We start from the raw sequence: 24647 nt of genomic DNA, 5'->3' as shown, positions 1-24647 counted from the left end.
TCTGGGTAGGTTTACGAATGATATCGGGATGAATCAGACGAATTTGTAAAACGATCATAGGATGCATAAGAGTGGATTTTTTGGATAGCTTTGTGTACGATAGTCGTTGAATGGTCGTCGAATGAGTTTCGTATAACATCATAATGATCGAGGGCGCTACGATGAGTGGGCGGTTTCCCCAGCTATCTTCCGTTGACCTGTTATATGACGTAATAGTCGACGTGTTTCGCAGAGTCATAAATTATGGCGCAGTTTTTGGGGCCGACGACGTCCATTGTGACCAACGAAATATTGCCGCTACGGCGAGATATTAATGGTGTGTGATACATCGACAGAAAACAAAGTGGGAGAATTAAAAATGGTTATGGAAGTGGTGGATCTGTGATTTTTTTCGTTATTCTATTTATGGCCTGGGTATTTAAGTGTCTTTAAGAGAGAAAAATAATCGAACAGGATCGATCATTTTTGCATACACAATCACATTTTCTGTTCTATATAAGGTGGCAACTTTTGAATGAATTATTCACATATTTTATTTTATTACGCATACATGCTCTGTTTTATTTGCTTTTTCAATTAAATTTATATCGTTGTCGCTGTCTGAAGTATTTCAAATATATCGATCGTCGTATCTAAACTGTAAATGTTTATGCAATTTTAGATCTTTACGCTAGAGAAACAAGATAATTGAACCTAGATGGGCTGTATGTATTTTGGATGCTTTAAACCGACAAATCACAAAATACTATTAAGAAAAATAAATACAATCTCTTCTTCGTGTCTTGTGATTCCAAACACGTAAATACAATTTTCTGCTCCTGTACAACTCGTATTTATATTACTAAACTGCACCTACAGAACGGATTAGCTATATCTGAACTCGAACAGAAAATCCTGATTCCTTATACAAACAATTAAGATTTAACGATAATTGATATCGTTTATAGCAAAACTCATCAAGACTCGCCGTAGTTTCAACCGGAAATTTCGTTAAATCACGAGATAATGGAGCAACGATAATGGCCATTCGGAGGTAGGCAAGCATCCGGGGCGATCATTACCACGAGCATCTCATTTATATAATCGAACGTCTGCTCTTCCAGCATCTTATTATTCATGTACCAACTATGTAAGAAGACGAGAACCTTTCCATTTTCTCTCCCTTTGTGTCACGCGTTTTACTACTCCTCCTTTTGACCAAGCGATCCGGAAATGATGAATTCGCCAACCTTATCACGGCCATGTGCCGTTGTTTCCCTAAACGACTTCAACAAATAAGCTGTCTCGAACCAGGCTATTTCCCTCTCACGGGGTTCGTAATCCTTGTTTCGAAGCCAAAATCTGTCTCTCCCTCTTCGTCGATCGCTGAACTTCTTATCGCGAAACGAGAAGACCATAAGACCGAAAATTGGACTTTCCGTTTGAATCATCCTTCCCGTAAGCCCGAGAACGTTCCCCGTATTACGTACCGTTTAGTTTACTCGTTAACTACCTGACTTGCCTTGCGTCAACTCTTCCCATGATATTTTGAACCTGATGTTCCATTGAAAACGCGTAGCATTAAATAATAATAAGAAATAGAAGATCGAATATTAAAAAATATATTTTTCGGTGTTTCATATGTGTTATCGGAGCTTTCTTTTATTTTATTACGACAGCTTTCAACGTGATTCTTCCGATCCGATCTCTTCTTCTCTTCAATTTTTACTCTTCTTTGTTTTAAGAAATCGACAACAACGAAACAGAAACGCGTATACAGTAGATTTTAGAGAGACAGAAGAAAGAAGTTGTACACGAACTTTCTAAACTGCAACCTATGAAACCCGACAGACTTTTTGAGTAAACGTGCGTCTTCTGAGACAGTTCATAATAGACACGGAAACTGAAAATCTCTATCTGCTACTAATAAAAATAACGCTATTTAGAATAATCTAATTTACAAGTAAGAGCGTCAGACATCAATCACAACCCATAAAAGTCTATCAAAACGTCGCCTAAAACGTCTTATTCCTCTAACCTTGCTATTTTTCACGTTGCATCAAGCCAATCGTCCAACATCGATCTACTACGCCGTAAAAAGTATCTCGGAAGCGTTCTTCCGCTACGTAACGCCCCCCAATTTTTGTCATCCCTTAATCCACCCCCCAAGCACTTCGCGAAAACGCGTCGTGAAAGTTCGATACTTTGATAACGAGAGTCCGGGCCAAGTCTCGATTCGACGCATCTTCCACCTTAATTAAAGAAGTTTCTCTCTGAAGATGCCATTCCAGTGGCGTCCGACGACGGTATTTCCGCGTCCTTGACCCTACCACAGACCGGAAATTATATACATGTGCAACTGGCTTGCTTGCCCTCATCTCGTCTCACGAAACGTTTTCGCTTCCAGTTGGTCTCGCAAACGATGTTGTTGTTCCTCTTTCATCGAATTAATTGCCGTACCGTCGTATTCAATGTGCGAATATCTCGCCGCAAAATGGCTGTCCCACGAGCAAACAATGCTGTAAAGCGAGAACGACATCTTTTTTTAACAAGTCGTTTCATTTGACACAGTTTCAATTTTCGTAACGCGCGCCGGTTACGTCAGCCGCGAATTCGCATCACACGCAGCGAAATAGCCGGATGGCCGTGGCTTTTTCGGCGAATTGCTATGCCAACGTTGTTGATTGTTATGAGAATCAATTGTTCGGAACAGCGGTTGTTCTTCTTTGTCAATTTCACACGGATTACGCGTTTATGGATTTGCTTGTTTTTTCATACAGCTTCAAACCGTTGGACAACGTTGTTTTAGATGGTTAGTTTTAATCGACGATTGAAATCAATTGCTGGGTTACAGGTGATGCAAGAGGGTTGATGTTCAGCATTGTAACACGTTAAACTAAACCTAATGTAAAAGTCTCGTATAAATCTTACACGAGACATGCATTTTTCAAAGCAAATTCGAAGATTCATCTCGCTATTTCTCTATAGTTTCTATCGACAACTTGTTAAATTAACAATTTATATAAATCTCGTATGAAGCTACAAACCTAACACACATTTTTCCAAGCGTATTCTCGCATTATTCATAATTTTAATTACAAGCCTGTTAAATTAACACCGGCTAATCCAAAAGTTCCGTACGAGTGTTACGTGTAAGTAAAAACCTAAGATTTACTCCTTAAAGCAACTTGGAAGATTTCTAACGCAAGTTGCAAGATTCCTCTGGCAAATTGTTGTCGATCCTTCCGTAGACACGCGTAAAGGTTTAGTCGGCTAGCGGCAGGAGAACACATGCCTCTCGGAACGTTTCCTAGTTAGACCAATTCCGTACTTTCGCTCGTCACGATTAATTAGCTTAATTCTGGCTTCCTGTTGTGCGTACCGGCGGGGCACCCAAGGATGGTTGCGTGTTACGCCGGCATAACCAGCCGCATTCCGGTGTCATAGTTGACGCACGTATGTTGTCGTAAAAGCACTCGTGGCATCCGCCAAGCGTCGCGAGGATGGGTGCCGCCGAGACGTCGATCTGCATTTCCGTGCTGTGCTTATACGTCCTCAGGGCTACACCACCACCACGTGCTTCCAATCGTATGGGTAAGAAGGTTGGATCAACCGTTGCATTCATTCAGATCGTCTGCAGTAATGGACTAACGAGAAGGATGACCCAATTGGTCGGATTTAATGTTATTCCTCGGTGGTTTTATTTTATAGTTATTTTATTTATAAATCTATCATTTCATTCGTGTTACACGCGTTTTCTAATGCAAAATATTTAAACGTAGTAAAATTTATTAGAATTTTACAATTGGTGAAACGAGTAGATAATTCAATACTTTGCTGACCAACAAACTAACTTTGAAAGTTATTAGTATAATCGCAATTTAGCTACAATTAATATGATCTCCTTATAACTTTTGCAGGTACTAAAAACATACAATTAACAGTTGATTGTTTCTTTCATACTTTCTTTGAGCAGATCTTACAGTAGCATATATGTAACAACTTCACCTAAATATCGTGTCATCGTTTACTTTACGCATCGTCTCTTTTAAAACCACTCGGAAGCGAATGCAAATTTCAATGAAGATATATCAACCAGTTAACCGAATGTGACGAGTATACACGTCGAACAGAAACTTTATTTCGGTGTGTTCGACACACATGTAATTGTCGTCGCTTGTATTTAGTTAAACACTCGACGATGGGACACCACGAGAGATTTCTAAAACTAAATTCCATAGTTAACTGGTTAAATAATACGCACGCCGATCTTCAGCGATCTGGATCTCACGAAAGTTCCGGCACATGCCTCGAGCTTTTTAACACATCGTCAGCCCTTCTACCAGACAGTTCACCAGTTTGCCAAATCCGTGGTCAGATCTTTCTAGAAAACGCTTATCGCTTTTCGCGTACCTCATGGGACATCGTGAGCTGCCGAGTATTTCCGACTAATCAGCTCCATACACGCGATCCTCTACGGTGGACAAGGACAATAGAAAGTGTCTCTTATTGTTAGAACCGCGCTAATCCTGAAGAGTATCACCGCTCAAAACAGTCCTCGAGCCTAAACCTGATAACATTCCTGGTTGCGACTATCGGCAATACAATACTCTTGGAAATGGATCGACCTTGACGCGTGCATCTCCTCTATAAAGGAGTCGATTGTAACAGATATATTGGCATCGTGGAAACCGACCATGAGCTTGTTTCTTTTTCTAAATCCTAGAAATGTCTAAGTTCCTAAGCCTAACTTAACCCTTTTTCTACGTGCGGCAAAACTTCACAGACACCCCGCACCCTCTGGGAGAAGGGCGGCGGATGATACCGGATTAACCTAACCCTAAGCTAAACCTAACCCTAACCTAAACCTAACCACGTAGATCCCGTGTCTCGTTCGAGTAACTCGTGGACGTTGGTGCTGTGCCACGAATAACTCGAATCGTTATGATTAGAGGTATACGAGTTGAAAACAGTTATGACTCACAATAATGCATTGTGGCAAGAGTGTATGTCGTGTAACTACGTCGTGAGTCAGAGACAATTTTCTACAACCCCTGTAGGTACACGTAATCCGCTTTCCCTCTTTGTATTATGTTACTTGTTCTACGATTGTTTCCCTTGAATTACTTCCGCGTATTTTTTCTACCTCTTGAAATAATAAATCTAATAGAAGACGTACTGGAGAGCGAACTCTCGTTTCACTATAATAGTACAGAGTGGAGAACTTTAATCGAAAGAATGAAAATGTTCTGCTACCAAGTTCAACTGAACTTAGTTTGCAATTCTCGGGCTGTAGATTAGGAAAATTTCATATTTTTGTAAATATCACTAAAGAGTAGAAGTTCGTTCTATGTAGTGAATATTATAATAATAGTTTTACTCGGAATATTTTACCTATATCGTACCAGAAATACCAAATTTAATTACCACAATTATTACAATATTATATTACCAATACTAATTACCAAAATTAGTTTTAAGTTATATTTAACTATAAATATCCGCGGGTAATTATTAATTCGTAGTAATTGTTACTCAAGATAAAAATTAACAATTTTTCAATTGGTTAAATCTACGAGTACAAGCCTTTCCTTGTTTAAACAATCGTTACTTTGTGTACGATATTATCGTCAGCCTGCGGTTGCGCATATACTTGTGGCAAATTAAAGCTTCATTCACACTAGCGATGGCGGTACGGTCAGATCACGTTAAGTCATAGTTACCGATCAAAATCGCCTACATGTAATCCAATGAGAGCACACAATAGGCGATTCGGTTAAGTCAAATAGAAACCTGTTAGCCGTGGCTAGCGATCAAGACCGCGGTCAATAGCGGGGACGGAATATGGAGGATGAGCGTTTAATCGAATCTGTACGAAATTACAGCGAACCATATATATGATTTCAGTCGCAAGAAATACAGTGATATATCTGACAAAACGAAATTTTGGATCGAAACAGAGACGATATAACACTATAAAATGAAAGACAGTGCAACGAGATTTTATCGTTTCCGATCGTTTAGTGTAAATGCCTCGGTAAAATCTCAGATTTTGATCAACTTGAAAGAAACTGAAAATCCTAGATTCAACTGTTAATGTGAATCAGACTTTAGAATACTGTCGAGACAATTTCTCCATGCTCCGTAGGCAAACTGGGTTATGTACATCCAAGTTTAATCCTTTTTACTATCATGAGATTCTAAAATATCAGAAGAAATTGTGAGATACTCAAAAAATCTCATTATAAACCTTATTATCTTAATTTATTGAAAATCCATTTTAAAATATAAGATATATTTTTCCTTTTAATATTCTTATATGGTATAGGTTGGTACTTTTTAGAAATCGGTATATACATGTTATGGAAATTATTTGTTAAACGTCCCTTCTTTTGTGAATGAAAATAATATTTGAAAAAGAAAATGCGTCGTGTGACTTCAGATGGTATTACAGAAAGCAGACTTGATGGACGACATTTTTTCACCGTACAATGTGTGTATGGTGTATTCTAGAAAAGAGTCGTAAACCACAGACAATTTTTTTCCACCCCCGTGATTGCTCTTTGTTCCGTGTTCGCCGTTATTCTCTCTGTTTGCGCACATTTTTCTGTGTCAATTTGCACCACTTTTTACCCGTTCTCGCCCACTGTTGCTCCCTGTGTTTGCTTCAAGATATGGTAGAAGTTACCGCAATATGTTTCAACAAGCGATTTGTATTCCTAAAGAGATTGCAGAAACGTGGTATCGTTATAGATTTTAAATTAAGTATATTTTTCGTTGCAACGTAGCAATCATATTCTTAACATTTCCTTAGAAGGTAAAATTCTTCTCTTCAGCAGATATTTTATTTTCCAAGTAATATTTAAGTTTAATATAATTATATTTTATTTTATTTTATCATATGGATAATTTTGTCATGATTCTATCACCGAGAAATTTATTTATATCGGCCATAAGCTCTTAGTCTTCTTAAAATGAAAACTTACGGTCGAATCGCACATAATAAACGAACAATCGATCAATTTTCCTCCCTCGACAGCAACGTAAGATTCGCTAACTCACTAAAACCAGTAAAAAACTATATTCAGATAGTTATTTATATTGCGTATACTATAAATAAACATGCTATTACGTATATAGATACAAATAAACCTCAATATAAAATTTCACGTGCAAACAATTTCTCCCACTTGCAGCCCATCCTTTTAAATTTCGTTACACCCAAGGAACTCAGCTTCGTTGTCTCATCAAAAGTAGCCAATTTCACACCAAGGCACGGCACGATATCGAAAACGCGTCGTAAACACGCAGATCGCCAGGAAAATAACACCACGTAATTATCGAGCGGATTCAAGCGTGCGTTAGTCGAAGCGCGTTTAAAGATGTCTGGAAAAATCGGTGCCGATTTCCCGGAACGAGATGTAATCGGGTCATTATTATAGAATTACATGCAATTACCCGGCGCCGATTAATGCAGCGTACTCAGATCGCGTCAAGAAATTCCCCGCTCCTTTTCTGCTTAAAATTATACAAGTTCCATGTCTTTCCCTTTGAATGAAACCTCGCGTTAACGATCCATTTTGTGTCAGTCTAACGAGCGGCCGCGTCTCGATTTTGCCTGCAGCTTACGCGAAAGAACCTTCCTTGGAGATTATGCCAAGCGGGGATACACAGACGAGGCCAATCGGCTCCAGCATCATCCTGACGTGCAAACCGAAAGTCGACGACACCAAGCTGATCAAGGACATGCAATGGATCGACCCCCAGGATCACGTGATCGAATCACTCAAGTACGTACAATAAACGTTATAAATATATCCATACAGGACCTAATTTTTGGAACATAGGTTGGCTCCTTGCCATTGTATATGCAATGCAGTATATTCTCGTCTGGAAAGGGTTGTAACAGCGATAATTTGTGTAATGGTGATTGCGACGATTGTAGAAAGTTTATGGGGAATTTAAGAGGGTTGATTTTACGAGAGTACATTTTGAGAACAAATTACGCGCTTTTAACATCTATTGGAAATAGCTTCATTGTGCTTCAAATGGGGGATAGTTTTAAGTATTGCGGATAGATTGAGTTTTGCGACTGGTAAATCGATGTAGATTTTTGATATTTCTAGATCTAAATTCGCTTCGAAACGTTTACTTCGTCTGAATGGACGAGACAGGAATAGAGTGACGGTAGAAAATTGTCTTCCAGATACAATTTAATCTCGTGAAGATCGTAGAATTTAATTGGAGTGAAACGAAATGAAAGAACGTCTTTTTTAAATTTTGCTTCTTGAGCTATCGTTCGTTTAATTATGAAAAATCAGCTGCTGAAATAATAACGAGAATGAAAAATAATTCTACGGAGAGAAATTCAGCCAATTCCGAGGAATTTATAAGTGTTTTAAAGTAAATTTAAAGGGAATTGATAAATAAATGCTGGTAAATTAATATAGTCTCAGTATCCTTTAACGTAGACTCAATTCTAGCTATTCGTTCAATTTAAACGAAAATATGACAGGAATATTTGTTTAAAATGATATAATACGAGCCACTTCGTTTCTCCGAAGTAACTGAAAAGGATTACGTGCAATTTCGTAGGTGTAATGAATATTAAGACCTTCTGTAAACATCGACGCTTGACGTGCAATCATAACTCAAGCGGGATGTTGTGAGGCTGGAAAATAGAAAGAACAGTAGAAAGCGTTGTTACAACGCAAACAAACGTTTGTCAAGTCAGACGAGAATATACGAGCAAGGGAAGTTCACGCTTCCTAGCTTTTTTCGACAATAACAGAGCAGCCTTTAGCAGATAATTGGAAGAAGAGTATAATGGATGTGGTGTAATTTATGCAGATTCAAATATTACGAGTTTTCGTCAAAATTTCTGTCGAATATATAAAACCAAATGTTTTTTTCCTCCTCTTTTTGTATGAGATTTTCTGAGAAAATTGATAAAAGTAAAAAAATGTATTCTTTCTAAATTATAATCATATAGAAATATTAACATGATATCTTTATTTTTTTTTTTACGATTGAATACAATGCTGAAAATACTTTATTGATAAAATTATCTAATCTTTTTCACAAATTTTTTTTAATCTTTATCATATTGAAATTGCTACTATAAGAAAACATACACGAATAAATATATAAAACATGTATAAATAGAGATATAGATTTAAAAAAATTACACCTCACCCAATATACACGTCCAACTAACGCAACTCACATTTTTTTCCCATTTTTTTCTCTATGAGGATAACACACGAATAGAAACATCATCGACACGTTGCACTAATTAAACGAATTTCTGTCACTTATTTTGCACACAGACTCGTCGTTTTACCGATGGAAAGGCGAGTATACAAAACTCCATTCAAAACTTTTACACCCTGTAGTGTCATTGCCAAGTCCCTCTCTGTTTTCCGATAATCGTCCCCCTTAAATAAATACTACATATATATATATATACACACACACCAATACATAGATAGAATTTCCATTCACCGAAATTATTGTTAGAAAACGTCCACTTTCTTTGTACGAATACACAGCCTCACGAAAGTATTTCAACGCTGAAAGGGTTCCGACTTGATTAATATTCATAATCACGATGTCGTCTCTCATAACAGTGCCAATGTAAAATGTTTCATATAACGTAAACAATAAGCGCGTAAAACTTTCCTACGATAGGTATACAAATACTTTCATGAGTCGATTCATGCAAATACCTGATAGATACCATCTAGCAACGTGCACACACACCATGCAACCATCAACCCTGTACCTTCACTCACCCCATGACTGATTTACGTCTACTACAGCCCCTCTATGGAGCTCTTAATTGCTGCAGGTCAGCCCGCGAGCTAAGCGTTGCTCATTAAGCCGTTCGAGAAAAGTTTCCGCCTTCCGTGGCCAAACTAACTTGTATTTGAATAGTTAAACAGAGCCAAACCCACTGCCTCTGTGCCACGTGTACCGTGTGCTACTCGTTGATATAAGAAAACCCATAGCCATGCTATTTGGAAGTTAAATAAGACGACGTTCGCTACACGTCATTCAATGATAACAACGGCCACCTGAGCAATTATATGCTTCCACAAGAGATGGATGCTGTTCGTGGAAGCAAAAGGGAAATTTCGCCGAATAAATTAGAATTATCGAACCATTTGAAATGATATTCTACCGCATGCTTGAAATCAATTCGATACTCAAGGCCAATTTCCTCTTTTATTTTATGGATATAGTGAGGATAATAATAGGGAAATTGACATGTTATTTTTTTACTACAGCATTATTTATTTATAGCGTAATCGTGTGTATTTTAGATTAGGGTTGAGTAAAGTAATCGGAATTTTTTAAACTTATTTTTACTGTACGTTATTATGCCATAAAAATAAAATGTCAACTTTTATAGCACCCTTTCTCGTCACATTCTGTGGACTGGAAGAAAAGAGAAATGTCAAGTTGTGGCATTTCTCAGAAAATGAAAACTTATTTTTCAATATATGTATAATGTCACAGCTTGCTATTTTCTCATACATCAAAATGAAACATCATTCTATTCTGCATCGTTTTCAACTTTTACCTGTGACTACAGATAGTAGTACATTAAATTCTAAAAAATGAAAAGTATTCATTTTTGATATACACCTCAGTTTTTTATAATTACCGTAAAAATCATAAAATTTAACTCGCAATGCCACAATTCTTATAATAAAAATCCCAAAATTCCGATTATTTTATAAGCTACGATATACATATTATGTTCTTTCTTCTTCCACTAGCCCTCGCTATATATTAGGTCGTCCGAGAAGTTTCTTTCGTTTTGTAAGGAAATAGTATATGCACAACGTTTTTCGTTTTATATTATTTTATCGAATTGCGTATGATCCATTTTCACAACGTTCGACAGATTAGGTTTCATGTTTGTACAAAGGTGCGTCGTCGTAAAAGACGTGTCTGTAAAAGAAAGACACTTTTCGAACAATCTAATATTATCCACGAGATAGAAAGGGAAAGTGGCCTTGGGCATCCAATTAATTTGAAACGTGTAATAACAGTAGTACGTAATAATATCACAGGGGCTTGGAAAAGTACACTTGCCTGGTACTCAGCTCGCACAGCACTGGATCAACGAAACCATTCATCGTGTATTATACATTTGTGTACCCATTCGTTGATCGCGTGTAATCGCGTCTTCCGTGCGATCCTGCGCGTTTACTGACGAACGTCGAGGATCTATCCTTCCATGGCTAAATAATGTATCGCGGCGTGCGTCTTGCAAATATTGAACCCCGCGATCAAACAATCCAACGAGCGTTAACCTCGGTAACTGATTCGTCGGATCGCGTGTTTGCTCGATTACGCGGACCCCGAGCGATTTGCATAATTATGTCCGCTCGTCGCGGCGAGTAATGGCCGATAAATTCAGCGCGGGACGCGTGTACCCGCTCGAGAACCGTTTCATTAATCGTACTTACTGCCCGTGTTCGCCGATTAGGCAAGAAGAAAGGGTATTATTGCATTATCGTTCGGCTAACGCTGCTATCTCCCCTGCATCGTCGCGTAATACACCGCAGCTCGAAAGTTCCTGGACACTTGCTCTTTTTTCACGCAATTAGCGATTTAGTCAGGAAATTGTAGAAAGATGACGGAAGAATTATACGAACATTATGGAAATATTTAAGATAGCTTTATATTGTATTTTATCGTAGATCGTTGATGTTGATACGAATTCTTATTTTTCGCGAATGCAATTAAAGAAACGGAACTCGAGCAAAGGTTCGTGTAATGAGAAGTTATATGTACTTTGGTTATTTTATATATTTCGTATGTTATATGTGCATTTTTATACCTTCAAATTTTTCATAAATTCTTAATTTACAGTAATAAACACTGTAGCCACTAACTTAGAAGCAGCACTATACATACGTACACATTCTTCTCTGTTTTCACCCATTTCCTGTCTTTCGTTTATTTTCTCTCTCAGTTTCCCGATTCCACGTGCCACTTCTCAGTGTACCGTAATCGTCCGTGAAATGTTCTCTTTTTGGTGAACTCCGCTTAAGGTGATCTCATGGATGTTCGTAGAAATAGGGGTTGAGAAAAGGTTGAAGTTGAGTAATCGGGATACGTGGCTGCTTGTTACAGGCTGTTACTACTTGCGGTCGAAGGTGATGTTGGATTGTTACGTGGGTGAAGGCTTAACGAATGTTTGTTTAGTGGAGAAATATATATTGTACTGACAGAAAATTTGCAAACAGTATAGCTCATATAGAATTGGCTATGTCCAAAGTAAACCAACTATCTTTTATGCTACTGATAAATCGTAATTTAGAATTTATATTGCACGATGAGACTAGTCTTATTATTTTCAGTATTTATTAAATGCTGTTAGCAAGAACCATTTTGTGAAAGAAACTAGATATTGTTACAAGCCTTTAAATTTATCCCAAAAATCTTTAAATACAATTTTTATTATTTTTATTACCAACGTGGTCCTATTGTTCGAAATGATGTTTTAGAAATATCAATCATATTCGATATTCCACATACAAGACGTACTCTTTCGTGGAACCTTAATTTGATAGAAAATATGTCTTTGTAATGTAATGTAATGAAAATATGTATTTGTTTAAAATATAAAATGTACCCTACCTAATAAATGACTGACTATTAATCAACTAACATAAACGATTCGAACAACAAAGAAACGAAATAACGACCAACTTCAACGTAGACCCAGCTAGTACCATAACCCTCTATCACACGTGAACCTAACAACCGGTCGAACCGGGGATCAACATCATCGTTATTTGTATCTGTACGTTCCTCTCGCTGTGAGATCACCAATCTCTGAAACTCGCATTTCCTAATCGAAAGGATTCATTAAAGCGTGTATCTGTAGCGAGCTAACCATTCGAATTCGTATCGGAGCTATTCATTACGACACGATTCAACGTCTCTCCCTTACCAGAACCTTATCTTTGAGCCAGTACTCTGTCATGCAGTGTTGTTAAATTGTGTGAATCCATGTGAATGCGTCTCGTTTGTACCAGTTTCCCAGGTCATGCACAACACGAAAGACGACGAAATTGCTAGCTGTCCGCGTTCACCAGTTTAGGATCCAGGTAGAACCAATCTTCCGTCTCTGAGAGAGGTCTTGGTTCGATCTGGCTCTTACGTCGAATTAAGGTCGATCGATTTGCGAACCGGCTGATCCTTCGAAACCAGCCCATCGATCCGAATTCGACGCGGCACTCTGCTCTCACCGCGTGTACAGCCCCGCCTCGTAACGATATTTCACCGATATCGGCTCGGTGTTTCGCGTTAGAATACGGATTAGATGTTTTGCCAACGATTTATGAGCTGCACGATGCGTCTCGGATATTTCGGACGATCTGATTCGGGAGATATTCGGCGGTACAAAGTGTTACATTGAGAGTTTCGTTTCTTTCCTTTGTTTTAACCACTTAACGCTCGAATCTTGCATTTAAAATGTTGCTTTATAGATTTTATAATTTCTTAACGATAAAGCGAAGATTAGGTGGAAAGAGCTTTTATTCTTAAACTAGCTAAAAGATTGATAAGTTAAAATAAGTGAGATTAGCAATGAAATTAGTTAAAAAATGAATTCGTTTGTATAGATTGATAAAGTAACAAGTAATAAACAAAATTCAAAAACAAAAGTATCCACCTTTTCTAAAAGAATTATTCGACGTGTTTCAACTATTTTTACACGAAGAATCAACCCTTTTGTCTTATATCGCAATTTGTTATAATATATATAACTTGAGCGTTAAATGGTTAATATTTATTCTTCCTTCGCTCTCATAGTGACTCTTTCTAATAATAAGTAGTGTTAACCTTTTAATGTTTAAATAATAAAACATAACTATTTTATGGAAAAAAATAACAATGTTAAAAAAGCACGTGTGAAATGTACGTCGTAATTAATAGAATATCGATCTCTGAATTTACTCGTGAAACACTGAGCCAATTCTTCTATTCACTCTGCAACATTCCACCTGAACATATCACTCATCGTCATCGCCATTATCGTTATAGAATATTATCGTCACTAGAATGGTTGTGTAACGTATAAAAAGTTGATGTAATAATAGTGATTTTTAATTATCCCGTATAGCACCCCGGGTCATTCGCAGCCACCGATGTACACGGAATTGCTCCAGGACAATAGTTTGTCTTTGTTCTTCAACTCTCTGCAAGAACAACAGGCTGGGAAATACACGTGCAAGGCCACTTACGCGAATTCGATTCAGCTGGAGAAGTCTGTGACGATCGATACCATAGGTGAGCAAAAGATTTAAAGAAAGTTCAATCTTAGAGGGAAAAATTTCAAATTCAAGTTCTTGCCATTTTAATTTCCTCGTTTGAAACATTTCATGGCGTTTCGAGAAAAGGCATTAAATAAATCCACTCAAAGGAAGTTTCAACAGAACCGAATTAAAAGTTGTATTTTTATATCTCAAATATTTAAGCTTGCAGACTTGGAATTTGGAACGTTAAAAGTTTCCATTTGACTTTAATTAAATTTTCGCTTAACTCGTAGTGTGGGAAACATTGAAATTTTTCTCGATCCAATTTCTCGAATTCTACAAACGTTCCAGCTATAAAAATCCCAGAGGTTGTCAGATGTAAAAATCAAATCCAGACAAAAATCTCGTTTGCAAACTTTATTTTTCTTTATCCGTGTTGTTTCACAAGTTTCCCTCGCAAAAAGTAGTACAACAATTTACATATTTCACAAATGCAAACAATCCTTTGTATAACATTTCCTGGGATCTGTTTACAGACAAACGAAAAATGTTCGCCAGAGGTCTGTGTAAACGTTTAAAAAAATTCTGTAGAACGAAATTTCCAAGCTTTAGTCTCGATAAATAAAGAAGCAGTGTACACAAAAGTATCAAAGAATAATTACTGTTTCGTAGTTGCGATCACTTGGGACAATGCACCGCCCAATCAATATCCTATTCTGGGAGAAGACTACGCTATTCAGTGTAAAGTGCGGGCAAGGCCTTCACCCTCGGTCGACTGGCTGTACAACGGCGAATTAATTAAGACGAACGACCACTACATTATAGACACGTATGCTCTGAAGATCAAGAACGTTCAAGAATCCGACGACGGTATCTACACTTGCCGTGCTTACGTATTGACCACTGGAGAGCTGAGGGAACGACCTATTCGCGTCGAGGTGGGTATACATTTATCAGTTTTATTCCTGGACTGCTGATATTTATGCAAATTATATTTTGAAATTAAATAAGACCTCCTATAGCGCGATAAGAATATTTTATTTACAAATGTTTCTATGATATCATTTCTTTTAAAAGCATTTCGTTTACACTGGTATTTTCCAAATCGAGTTATACGAGAGCAAATGACAATTTTTTAACGATATTACGCTACACACAGCATCGCGTTATATAAGGGTCTACTGTGTTGTAATTAGAGATTAATTTGATACCTTTCCGACAATGCCGTACAAACTAAATAAAAAATCAAAAATCCTCGTTTACACGTATCATATGCATGAACGTCGAGAACACAACAGAATCACGTGACAAGCTCAAATTTAAAGAAAAAGCCATATCAAAAGCCCACGCTCGATATCGAGCACCTCTAAAGAGCAAGCTAAGGTGCCGCCCAATTATGATAAGTAAATAATACGGCAAACAAAAGCTACTACACGTTCCAGGTAAAGTCAAATATCAGACAGAATTTCGTCCATCCATTCCCCTCTAGTTTGTATACTCACCGCGTTGCACATAGTTCCATCCCCCTTGGAAGATTCGGTCGGAGTGGCTGCGCCAATTATTCCCAATCCCAGCCATAATGCCGCCACAGCTATCACGGAACAGGTTTGCATTTCATTTAACAGGTCCACATACGGCCGACGGTGGAGGAGTTCCCCGCCCCGGTGGATGTGATCGAAGGGGAAGACGCAAGCATACGATGCAAAGCTCATGGCAAACCGCCGCCAAAATTCACTTGGGTGAAATCGCTCACGCACCAGAATCTTTCGAACGCCAATCGCTTTGGGGTGGACTCTGATACGGGAATATTAACCATCACGAACGTGAATCGCGAAGATGCAGGGGAGTATCAATGCACGGCGATAAATTTAGCCGGTGAAGCGAACACGAATATCAGGGTGAACGTGATCGTGAAGCCAAAGATCATGGAGTTCTTGAACAGTACCGTGGTACAGGATAACGAGGCGAATCTTGTCTGCAAGGCCTTTGGCAAACCTCCACCCCAAGTCACCTTTAGGAAGCTGACCGATGAGAAACCGTACGTGAAAGGGACGCAACCAGACGACGATAGAATCATGCTGACGAACAGTGCCGATGACACAAACGGCGAAACGATCGGTACATTAACGATCAATAAATCGCTCAGATCAAACGATGGACTCTATGAATGTATCGCCGAGAACGCAGGAGGCGAAGCGCGTAGAAACGGTCATTTAACTGTCGAATTTCCGCCATCGTTCGCTTCCATGCAGAATACAAGCTTTTGGTCGTGGGAGCAGAGACCTGTGAACATCAGTTGCATCGCCGAGAGCATACCGAACGCTACCATTCGCTGGACCATGTACGGTGATCAGAAAATCGACAATGACAACATGATCAAGCAGCTGGGTAACGGTCCTCTGTCTACCCTGATGATTGTCCCGCTGGACAAGCGGTATTACACCACTTACAAGTGCATCGCGTCTAACAAGCATGGCACGCGGGAACGCAATATCGAATTGAGAGAGGCCACGAAGCCGGCGGAAGTGTTGCAGGCGAAAATGTCTGAAATTACCGCCACTACGATTAAATTCGATCTCGTGCTACCTAGCAGCAATCCTGAACTCCCTGCGAAGACGATTACCGTGCAGTATAAGGAGGATGGGCAGACCTGGATGATGGCGAAAAACAAAACGTGGTCTACTAGTGAGTAGAGTTGATTTTGGAGCTACCAAAATTTCTTTCTACCATCTAATGGATAGTTATGATTATTTATTAACCATGATTGATCCTTATCCATCTGTTTGAATTCTTCATCCCTTTCTTTATTCATTATAGCTTTTCTCTTGCCATTCATGGAGTAATCGTTCACCTATTAAATGTACTGTTAAACACACTTTGACCGCGACAATTCCTACGTGAATTCCATCCAAACTAATTATGTATACCTTCCTTTTATTTATCTAGTGAATAATTCTCCAATTTCATAGATATGTACACTATGAAAGATCAATGTCACGGTATCAATCCGTGGACTAATTATTCCTTTTCTTATTTATTTATCAAGTCAAAGATATTTCCACAATTGCAACTTTTATATACTTAAATCATTATACAAAAAGCCTCCATCTAAACTAATTATCCTTTTTATATTTGTTATTTAAATTTCCTCTTATCACCTAATAATCTTCCTAATCATATATCAAATACACTGCCAAAAACATTTCCACGATGACAGCTCTTGCACTTATTGTTAGCTAACTCTCTCTAAACTAGTTATCCCTTTCATTGTTTGCAGATTCATCCTACGTCCTGGAAGATCTGAAACCACAGACTTCGTACGAGTTCCGATTCGCAGCTAGAAACGTGGTCGGCCTTGGTAACTGGGGAGCGTACCATCGCGAAATTACGCCCGGAAGGACGTTCCCGAACGAACCAAAGATAATGATGCCTAGCGCAGAGTACGATGTGTCCAGGTTCAACAATCAATACGAGCTAACTTGGTTGGCGCCAGCCGATAACGGCGAGCCGATTGACATGTACCAGATCAAATACTGTCAAATAAAACGCGTTTCTGGCGAGTGGGAGGTGTTGGAGAATACCTGTCGAACAGAAGACATCAAGACACAAGGAAGGCTGAAACACTGGATCAAGAACTTATACTCCGACACGTTCTACAAAGTGGAGCTGAAGGCGCACAACATAATGGGTTTCAGTAAGCCAGGCTCTGGGAAGTTTAAGACCGCCAGAGGTAAGTTTCTATCTTTTAACTCTCCTTTCTTTTTTCTATCTTCTCTTTACACCTTTTTTCTTACACCGTTTTTAACCATACAGTAGCTCGCCAAAGTATTCGAATACTTGTCAGAACTTTCCGTGAATGAATGTTTAACCTTTCAGAGGCTAAACCGATCAACGTTACTTTTCATCTACTGTTTGATTTTATTGTACAAGAACGCGATTAATATTTTATTTTCCAGAAATTTAATTCGTTCATTCGTTGAGGCTTGATGATTTAAATAATGGTCAATTCTAAGGTAAATTTTAAAAAATCGTCTAGTATATCATTATTTCTTTATAATTATACCGATACTTAGTGGAATGATAGATGTATCACGTTTTGTAGAAACGACAAGTCAAATAATCAATTATCCATTAATTTTGTACTCTACAAATGTTCTACTATATATGTCACATATGTTTGCAATTTTCAGATTATTTTCAAATTTGATATCAATATAATCACGACTATCATCGTGCCTTATTATAACGTTAATAAAATCTTTTTAACGTTTTATATTTTATGGTAAGTATTGGAATACTTTGGCGAGCCGCTGTGTCCTCGAAACGTGTTCGTTTCATTCGCCATTTTCTTCATCTTCAAATATATATTTACATCGGTATTTCATTAGCGCCCTTTTTATATACATCAAGTCGTAATTTCTCTTTAAAATTATTACATTATATATATATGTGCACGAGGCTATTGCACCGATTGATATGTCGTCCTTTTTTTTTCATTTTTTTACTTTCAACCCGACGAGAGAGACCGTTTACAAATCACTTCGCCTCTGTTTTTATTTTATTCACTCAAGGAGGAGGGAAAAGGGTCATTGAGGTATTTCGATACATCGTCGTTGCGTTCCTTTTTCTTTTTTTTTTATAATAATATTTGTAATTAGAGAAATATTTTTTATACGTAAACGTATCCTTTTTAATTGGTTGAACATGAACGAAGTGTCCTCAGTCCCCTTGACCCTTGTAGAAAAGCGACTTTAGATGAACTGTCCGGTAGCCATTCGATATATGGGCACCTTAGGCATATTAGATATTCTTCCCTTCCTTTAAAAAAAAAAAAAAAAACATAATCAAGACACAACGAAAAAAAACGATCCTTCTACAAGTCACTTTTTATCATTCAGAACCTACGGGCCCCAATGTGGACTACAATATAGTTACTTCCGCTGGAGATACTCGCAAGCTCACCGTGACCGCCATTGCCACAGCAATAACGATTCTATTTCTAGCTATCTAAAAGAAACAAAAAAAAAAAAAGAAGAAAGAAAAAGTAAACGAAACAAACATAAAATAAAAATGCAGAAAATATTAAAAGAGATCAACGTCATGAACGGTCGCTGTTCACGCTCTAATCTTTCCAATTTATAGTGTACACGTTTTAAAAAAGTGGTATGCGAATACGAACGTACGAATGTTGCTATATAATACCACAGAGAGAGAGAGAGAGAGGGAGAGAGAGAGCGAGAGAGAGAGAGAGAGTACAACCAGAGACACAAAACACAATGGAGAAAAGAAATTCTCGTGTAATACGTTCCGTGTTCGTCAAGTTTTCACTTTTTACTCTATAAACGTGTTTCTGCCGTGTGTTTCATTTGTCGAACGCGCGTGAAGTTCGCAAACATGTATCGCAACTATCACACAAACCAAACACGAACTACACACACATACGCATACACACACACACACACACACACACACACACGATTAACGATTATTGTAAAGGGAGTCTCTTATTGTTAGACCGGTGCACAACATTCCAACGTAGAAACGTTAGCGAATAAGTGGGATTCGATGATGTTCGCTGTGTTGATAAAGAGTGGAGGAAACGAGAAATGAAAATGATCGTAATCCATTGTAAATTAGTAGCGCGTCTTAACGGTATACTTGTTCGTATGCACGCGTCGTTTTTTTTTAGCGAATGTACGGTTTCGTGTTTTAGTATTATTTCCAGGCAAAATTTTATTGTTTCGAGGATTCGCAAGTGATTGAAGGTTTAGTATAATGTAGATTGGTGATCGGATCGGGACAGCATTCGGGTGGAATATTATAAATTGTGAATATTCGCGAATTATTCAGAGTAAATTGCATAATAGCGTTGTGTGTCCAGCTCGAAAATCAATTTATTCAAAGGATAATATCACGATCATCGATGCATTAGATGCATCGTTGTGTGCATCGTGAATCCATTTTAACATAACGTTAAATTAAGGGGCTGAGACACGTATTGCCTTAAATTGCCAAATGCTTAGTGTTAAAACGCGCAAGGTACTACATTGAAGACAAAAATGTTCATCACATTGTGTAGGAGTGTTCGTACAATTGAATTTTCGACTTCTCGATCGTCGAAAGGGAATAAGAACGAATATATATGTATTAGGTTGCTTCGTAAATTCTGGCTCGTGAGAGTCAATTTTCTACAAATTTACACGACATGTTTATATGCGTTATGCCTCTTTTATAAAAATCTTGGAATCTGTCATTTAAGAAAGGACTCGTTATATATCTTATGGCCTGGAAATTATTTAATTCCTTCCGTCCAAACTATTCTCTGCTGGAAAAAAAGAAGTGAGAATCCGTTGGTGAAAATGTGGCATAAAATGCACATAAAACGCAAAACTACATAAAACACCTGAAGTATAATAGTCATAATTATATTTAATAAGCGAATCATACACTTTTAATTATTTTCATATAAATATAAATTTGCATAAATATTCACAGTCTAGTCATTATAAAAAAAAACCCTTTTAAATGCCTGATTAAAAGATCGATGAAAACATCTTATTCGTTTGTTCTGTAAACTCTAAAAGCACTATTTATATCATATCAACTTATATAGCAATGTTATACGTGTTTATTGTAACACTGATAGTCTACTTACATGTGTGAACGAAGAGGCGGACAGAAATTATGCAGCAATCTAATACAATTTGCTCAATATTTCGAAAGGAATAAGAAACGTTATTCGAAAAACTAGCTAAAATTGTATTTAATATCGGGTCTGCCAAGGGTATTTTCTTGTTTCTCACCACTTAGTAGAGTACAAATATTTTTGGAATGGAATTTTTCGCGATTCTCGCGGTTCGATTTGCGACGAACGATTCAACGTGACAAAGGAAAGGAACAACGAGTAGAGTTACAGGGGTGAAGCAATTTCTTCGTGGTGTACACGTAGAAACACGAACGCAACTCGTTACCATTTCTCTACAGACGCAACACGTCCGTTGAGGAAAAGAAAAATCAAAACAAAAAAGAAAAAAGAAAAAAACACCGGGATAAATCGTCCGCGAAAAATCCGTTTTCGTCCGAGCTGAACTAGCGCTGTTTGCATATAGCCTGACCTGCCTGTGGCTAACTACTTTTCTCTTTTTCTGTTTGTGGGATTTTTTTACCAATTTTCTCGAGGAGGGACATCCGAGGAGTTTTTACACGTTTAGAGCCAAAGAAAAAGATACACTTGCAAATACTTAGACTTACTTAAACCACGCTTCGCGTGTTTTTACGCTGAACTGAACCCCTCAACTCCTTAAAAGAACTCACATAGGACATGTGAACACGACGACGCGATATAATCGTCGATAAATATGATCGTGACCGAGTACACGAACCATTCGCGAGTTATAAAAAAAAACAGAATAAAAAGCTAAATATGTCTATAAACGATAAACTGATACCCAAATGATAGAACATCCGCACGAAACGGGAGAAAGCACCTTTTTTCTTAACCATTTATACCTTTAGATTGCGCCTAAAAATTAGTTTTCTTAACTGGGTTCATTTTTCAGCCGATTGCATATACGATTTTTTCTCTCCTCTTGTGTATGGTTAATACATTTTTTTTTCTTTTTATTTTTAATTGTTATTCATTGTTTCTCTCTTGGGAAATTTTCATTAACTTTTTTACCAAGTGATCGGACTTAGTCCTGCTTGATTAGCTCTTGGACCATACGTGTTTAGTGCGCATGATGTGTGTTATGATTATCGATTACTACTACTATTATTATTATTATTATTATTAATTCTACCATTGCTATTAGCGTTATTTACTATTATTATTTTATTACTATTATTATTATTATTATATTATTCACGACGTACGCTATTGCTACGGTTTACTATAATTATTATTATCATTATTATTGTTATTATTACCATCGTCGCTATATATTGTCAATATCGTCGTCAATTAGTTTACTTGACCGCACTTATTTTGTATATCGTGTGTATCGTCATTACCATTAGTATTATCGTCACAACCACCGTCACGATTATCGATTACGAACGTCGCCACGATCATCCACGCTGATTTGTACGTATCTTTTCTTTTTTTTTTCTTTTCGTTGGAGTGAGAAGCAAAAAAAACGAGGACGAAAAAAAAAAGAAGCAAAGAGAAGGAAAGGTGCTTCATAAGAGGCAAATAAATCGAATATCGAGCATCGAGTCTCGAGGTACACGGTACACTGAATACTCTGTCGCGTTTGAAATACAAATGGCCCCTTGTCCACGAGTCCACGAGTATCGATCGCGAGTCATCGTTCAACGAATGCGACAGGGTCGTCGCAACCTCGATCTCTTAAATGTTCGCTCTTGCCTTGGGTTTTCTTATTGTTAGATGTTAGATTACGATCGCATGGCATGCGCTTCTATTGTTTCATATATATATATATATTTTATTGTATTTTATTCCCTTTTTTTAAATGCCTCTTTAGTTTTGTTGATTCTTCTATTATTACGTTTATTATTTCTTTTTTTGGTATCGTTCGTTTCATTTAATTTAGCGCCGTTCGCCTGTCTTTTTCGTTGGCGACACTCTCATTCCATCGAACACACCACGTACCTTTGTAAGTACTCGAGGGATTCCACGTGATCAGCGATTGTATGTTAACACATTTGAGTGTGCTTAGGTGTAAGAAGAATTGTAAGAACGAAACTGGCTGGACGTTCCAACAGCGACAGTTGTTTAGTAACATTGTTGATAACAGCTTTCAGCTACATACATACATACATACATGTACAATATGTATATCGATCATAGCGTAAACGCAACGAGTTTCTGGTGCACGATTTTGTAAATATCAATGGTTTCTTATTCATTGTACGATAATGTGTTCCATCGGATGTGGTCGATCAAACTACGCACTCAAACTACGCAGTAATTATTGCTATTCAACAACATTTTTATACAGAATAACCTCTTTTTTCGTATGGGAATAGTTATTAGGAATACACGAAGCGAATGATTTATAACTTTGAGCGCAATAATTAAAATCTGTAAGGGGAGAGAAGACAAATTGGTTCGTTACCGATCCACGTGCGGAAATGCACTTGGTAGCGCGGTTCCAAGAGTAGTTTCATCCATCCAAAGTTCCATCGGAGTAGTTTTAACGAATTAACCATGTTAATGATAAAAAAAGACACGTTGTTAATGTTAACATACGTAGTTTTATATTTCAGTTTTATTTTGTCTAAAAAAGATGACATATATCGTTAACTTTTTACTACAAGCTGGCAATAAATCAAGAAACTACAAATATTAGAAAATACATGTAAGGAAACTCGGTTTATATTTTCTCTGCAGTTACTATCGTTGCACATAATCGAGCAGGATTAAATAAACTTTGCGTAGCAACATCTTTCAAATTATCGATGCACAAACTTCTTACGAATCTTACTCAAATCATTATACAAATAAGATTTAAAACATACATCTGAAAGATTTCCATAAATCGCAAAGTAAATGCAACGAAAAGGAAATTTCATTCCACAAATTGGTAGAAGATGAGCGTTTGGAACGAATTACGCGGCTGACTTTTTTGTGGATTTCCGATCCCATTGAAAATGATAACAAGCACCTGCACCAGAATATCGTTGTCCGTGCGATCTATCACGTTTCTATGAATAAAAAAGATATCGCTAGTATGGGAATATCTCTGGTGGCAGCACGAGAGAATGAATGATCGTACACGATTCAACTGTCGCGTGTCGAGCGTTCGCCCAGAATGTCGCGTTTTAGATTCATGTAAACGAGTCGTACGAGGTTATATTTCACGTGAACCGGCTCGGCCGTGAAGATAAAGGCGCAAGTGGGTTTGTGTATGTTTGATCGCTTTCCTTTTTTCCTTTTCTTTTTTTTTTTTTTTTTTTTTTTGTGATCGATCGAATCCTGAGCTGGCCTAAGATTCTCGAGTGCCGAGACGAACGAATGTATATTAGATGTATTATACGAGTGAATGGATGAAAAATCTTGCGATTTCTATGAAATGGAATCGAACGATGCAAGAAGAAACACTGTGGTTCCGAGAAGAAGCGGGCGGAATCTTTTGCTCTAAAAATTTGTGACTTTTTTTTTGTTTGGACGAAATATGACGAAAATTTGGGCTGGAAATTGGTAAATAAAAGTCGTACAAGTATACAGGTGAATGTTAATGTACATCGATGGTTTATTTGAATTGATATACATCTATGTTATTAGGCTGACTATTCTGAGGTAAATAAGAAACTGCATTTCAAGTTTTTATAGTATTCAACAAATCTCGACTACATCTAAAACTATTCTAATTTTAATCTTATGGTTTAGGTGAAAACATTATTTGGCGCCTCGTGTTCCTTTAATCG

The 24647-nt window shown here is 37.5% G+C and overlaps 1 protein-coding gene across 6 annotated transcripts in view; it reads left to right on the top strand.

The window, feature by feature from the left end:
• LOC117233646 (fasciclin-2) overlaps positions 1 to 24647 on the top strand; it is a 171146-nt gene that overhangs the window by 130886 nt on the left and 15613 nt on the right. The window contains exons 1-8 of one of the 6 annotated variants that reach the window (XM_033494141.1): positions 3462 to 3573; positions 7604 to 7769; positions 9309 to 9332; positions 14126 to 14292; positions 14931 to 15196; positions 15884 to 16943; positions 17536 to 17988; positions 19157 to 19842. In XM_033494141.1, the coding sequence (XP_033350032.1) occupies positions 3483 to 3573; positions 7604 to 7769; positions 9309 to 9332; positions 14126 to 14292; positions 14931 to 15196; positions 15884 to 16943; positions 17536 to 17988; positions 19157 to 19269 (2340 nt within the window). In that variant the 5' untranslated portion in view covers positions 3462 to 3482 and the 3' untranslated portion in view covers positions 19270 to 19842. Of the gene's footprint in view, positions 1 to 3452; positions 3574 to 7603; positions 7770 to 9308; positions 9333 to 14125; positions 14293 to 14930; positions 15197 to 15883; positions 16944 to 17535; positions 17989 to 19156; positions 19843 to 24647 lie in introns of those variants that run through there. The other 5 variants (XM_033494135.1, XM_033494140.1, XM_033494137.1 and 2 more) reach the window with 5 other exon arrangements.

This window comes from Bombus vosnesenskii, unplaced genomic scaffold (assembly GCF_011952255.1).
Source record: "Bombus vosnesenskii isolate JDL3184/JDL3185 unplaced genomic scaffold, Bvos_JDL3184-5_v1.1 scf7180000013298, whole genome shotgun sequence".
In the NCBI taxonomy this organism is placed as follows: domain Eukaryota; kingdom Metazoa; phylum Arthropoda; class Insecta; order Hymenoptera; family Apidae; genus Bombus; species Bombus vosnesenskii.
Note: the sequence above shows the minus strand (reverse complement) of the source record. Positions and strands in the feature narration are given on the sequence as shown.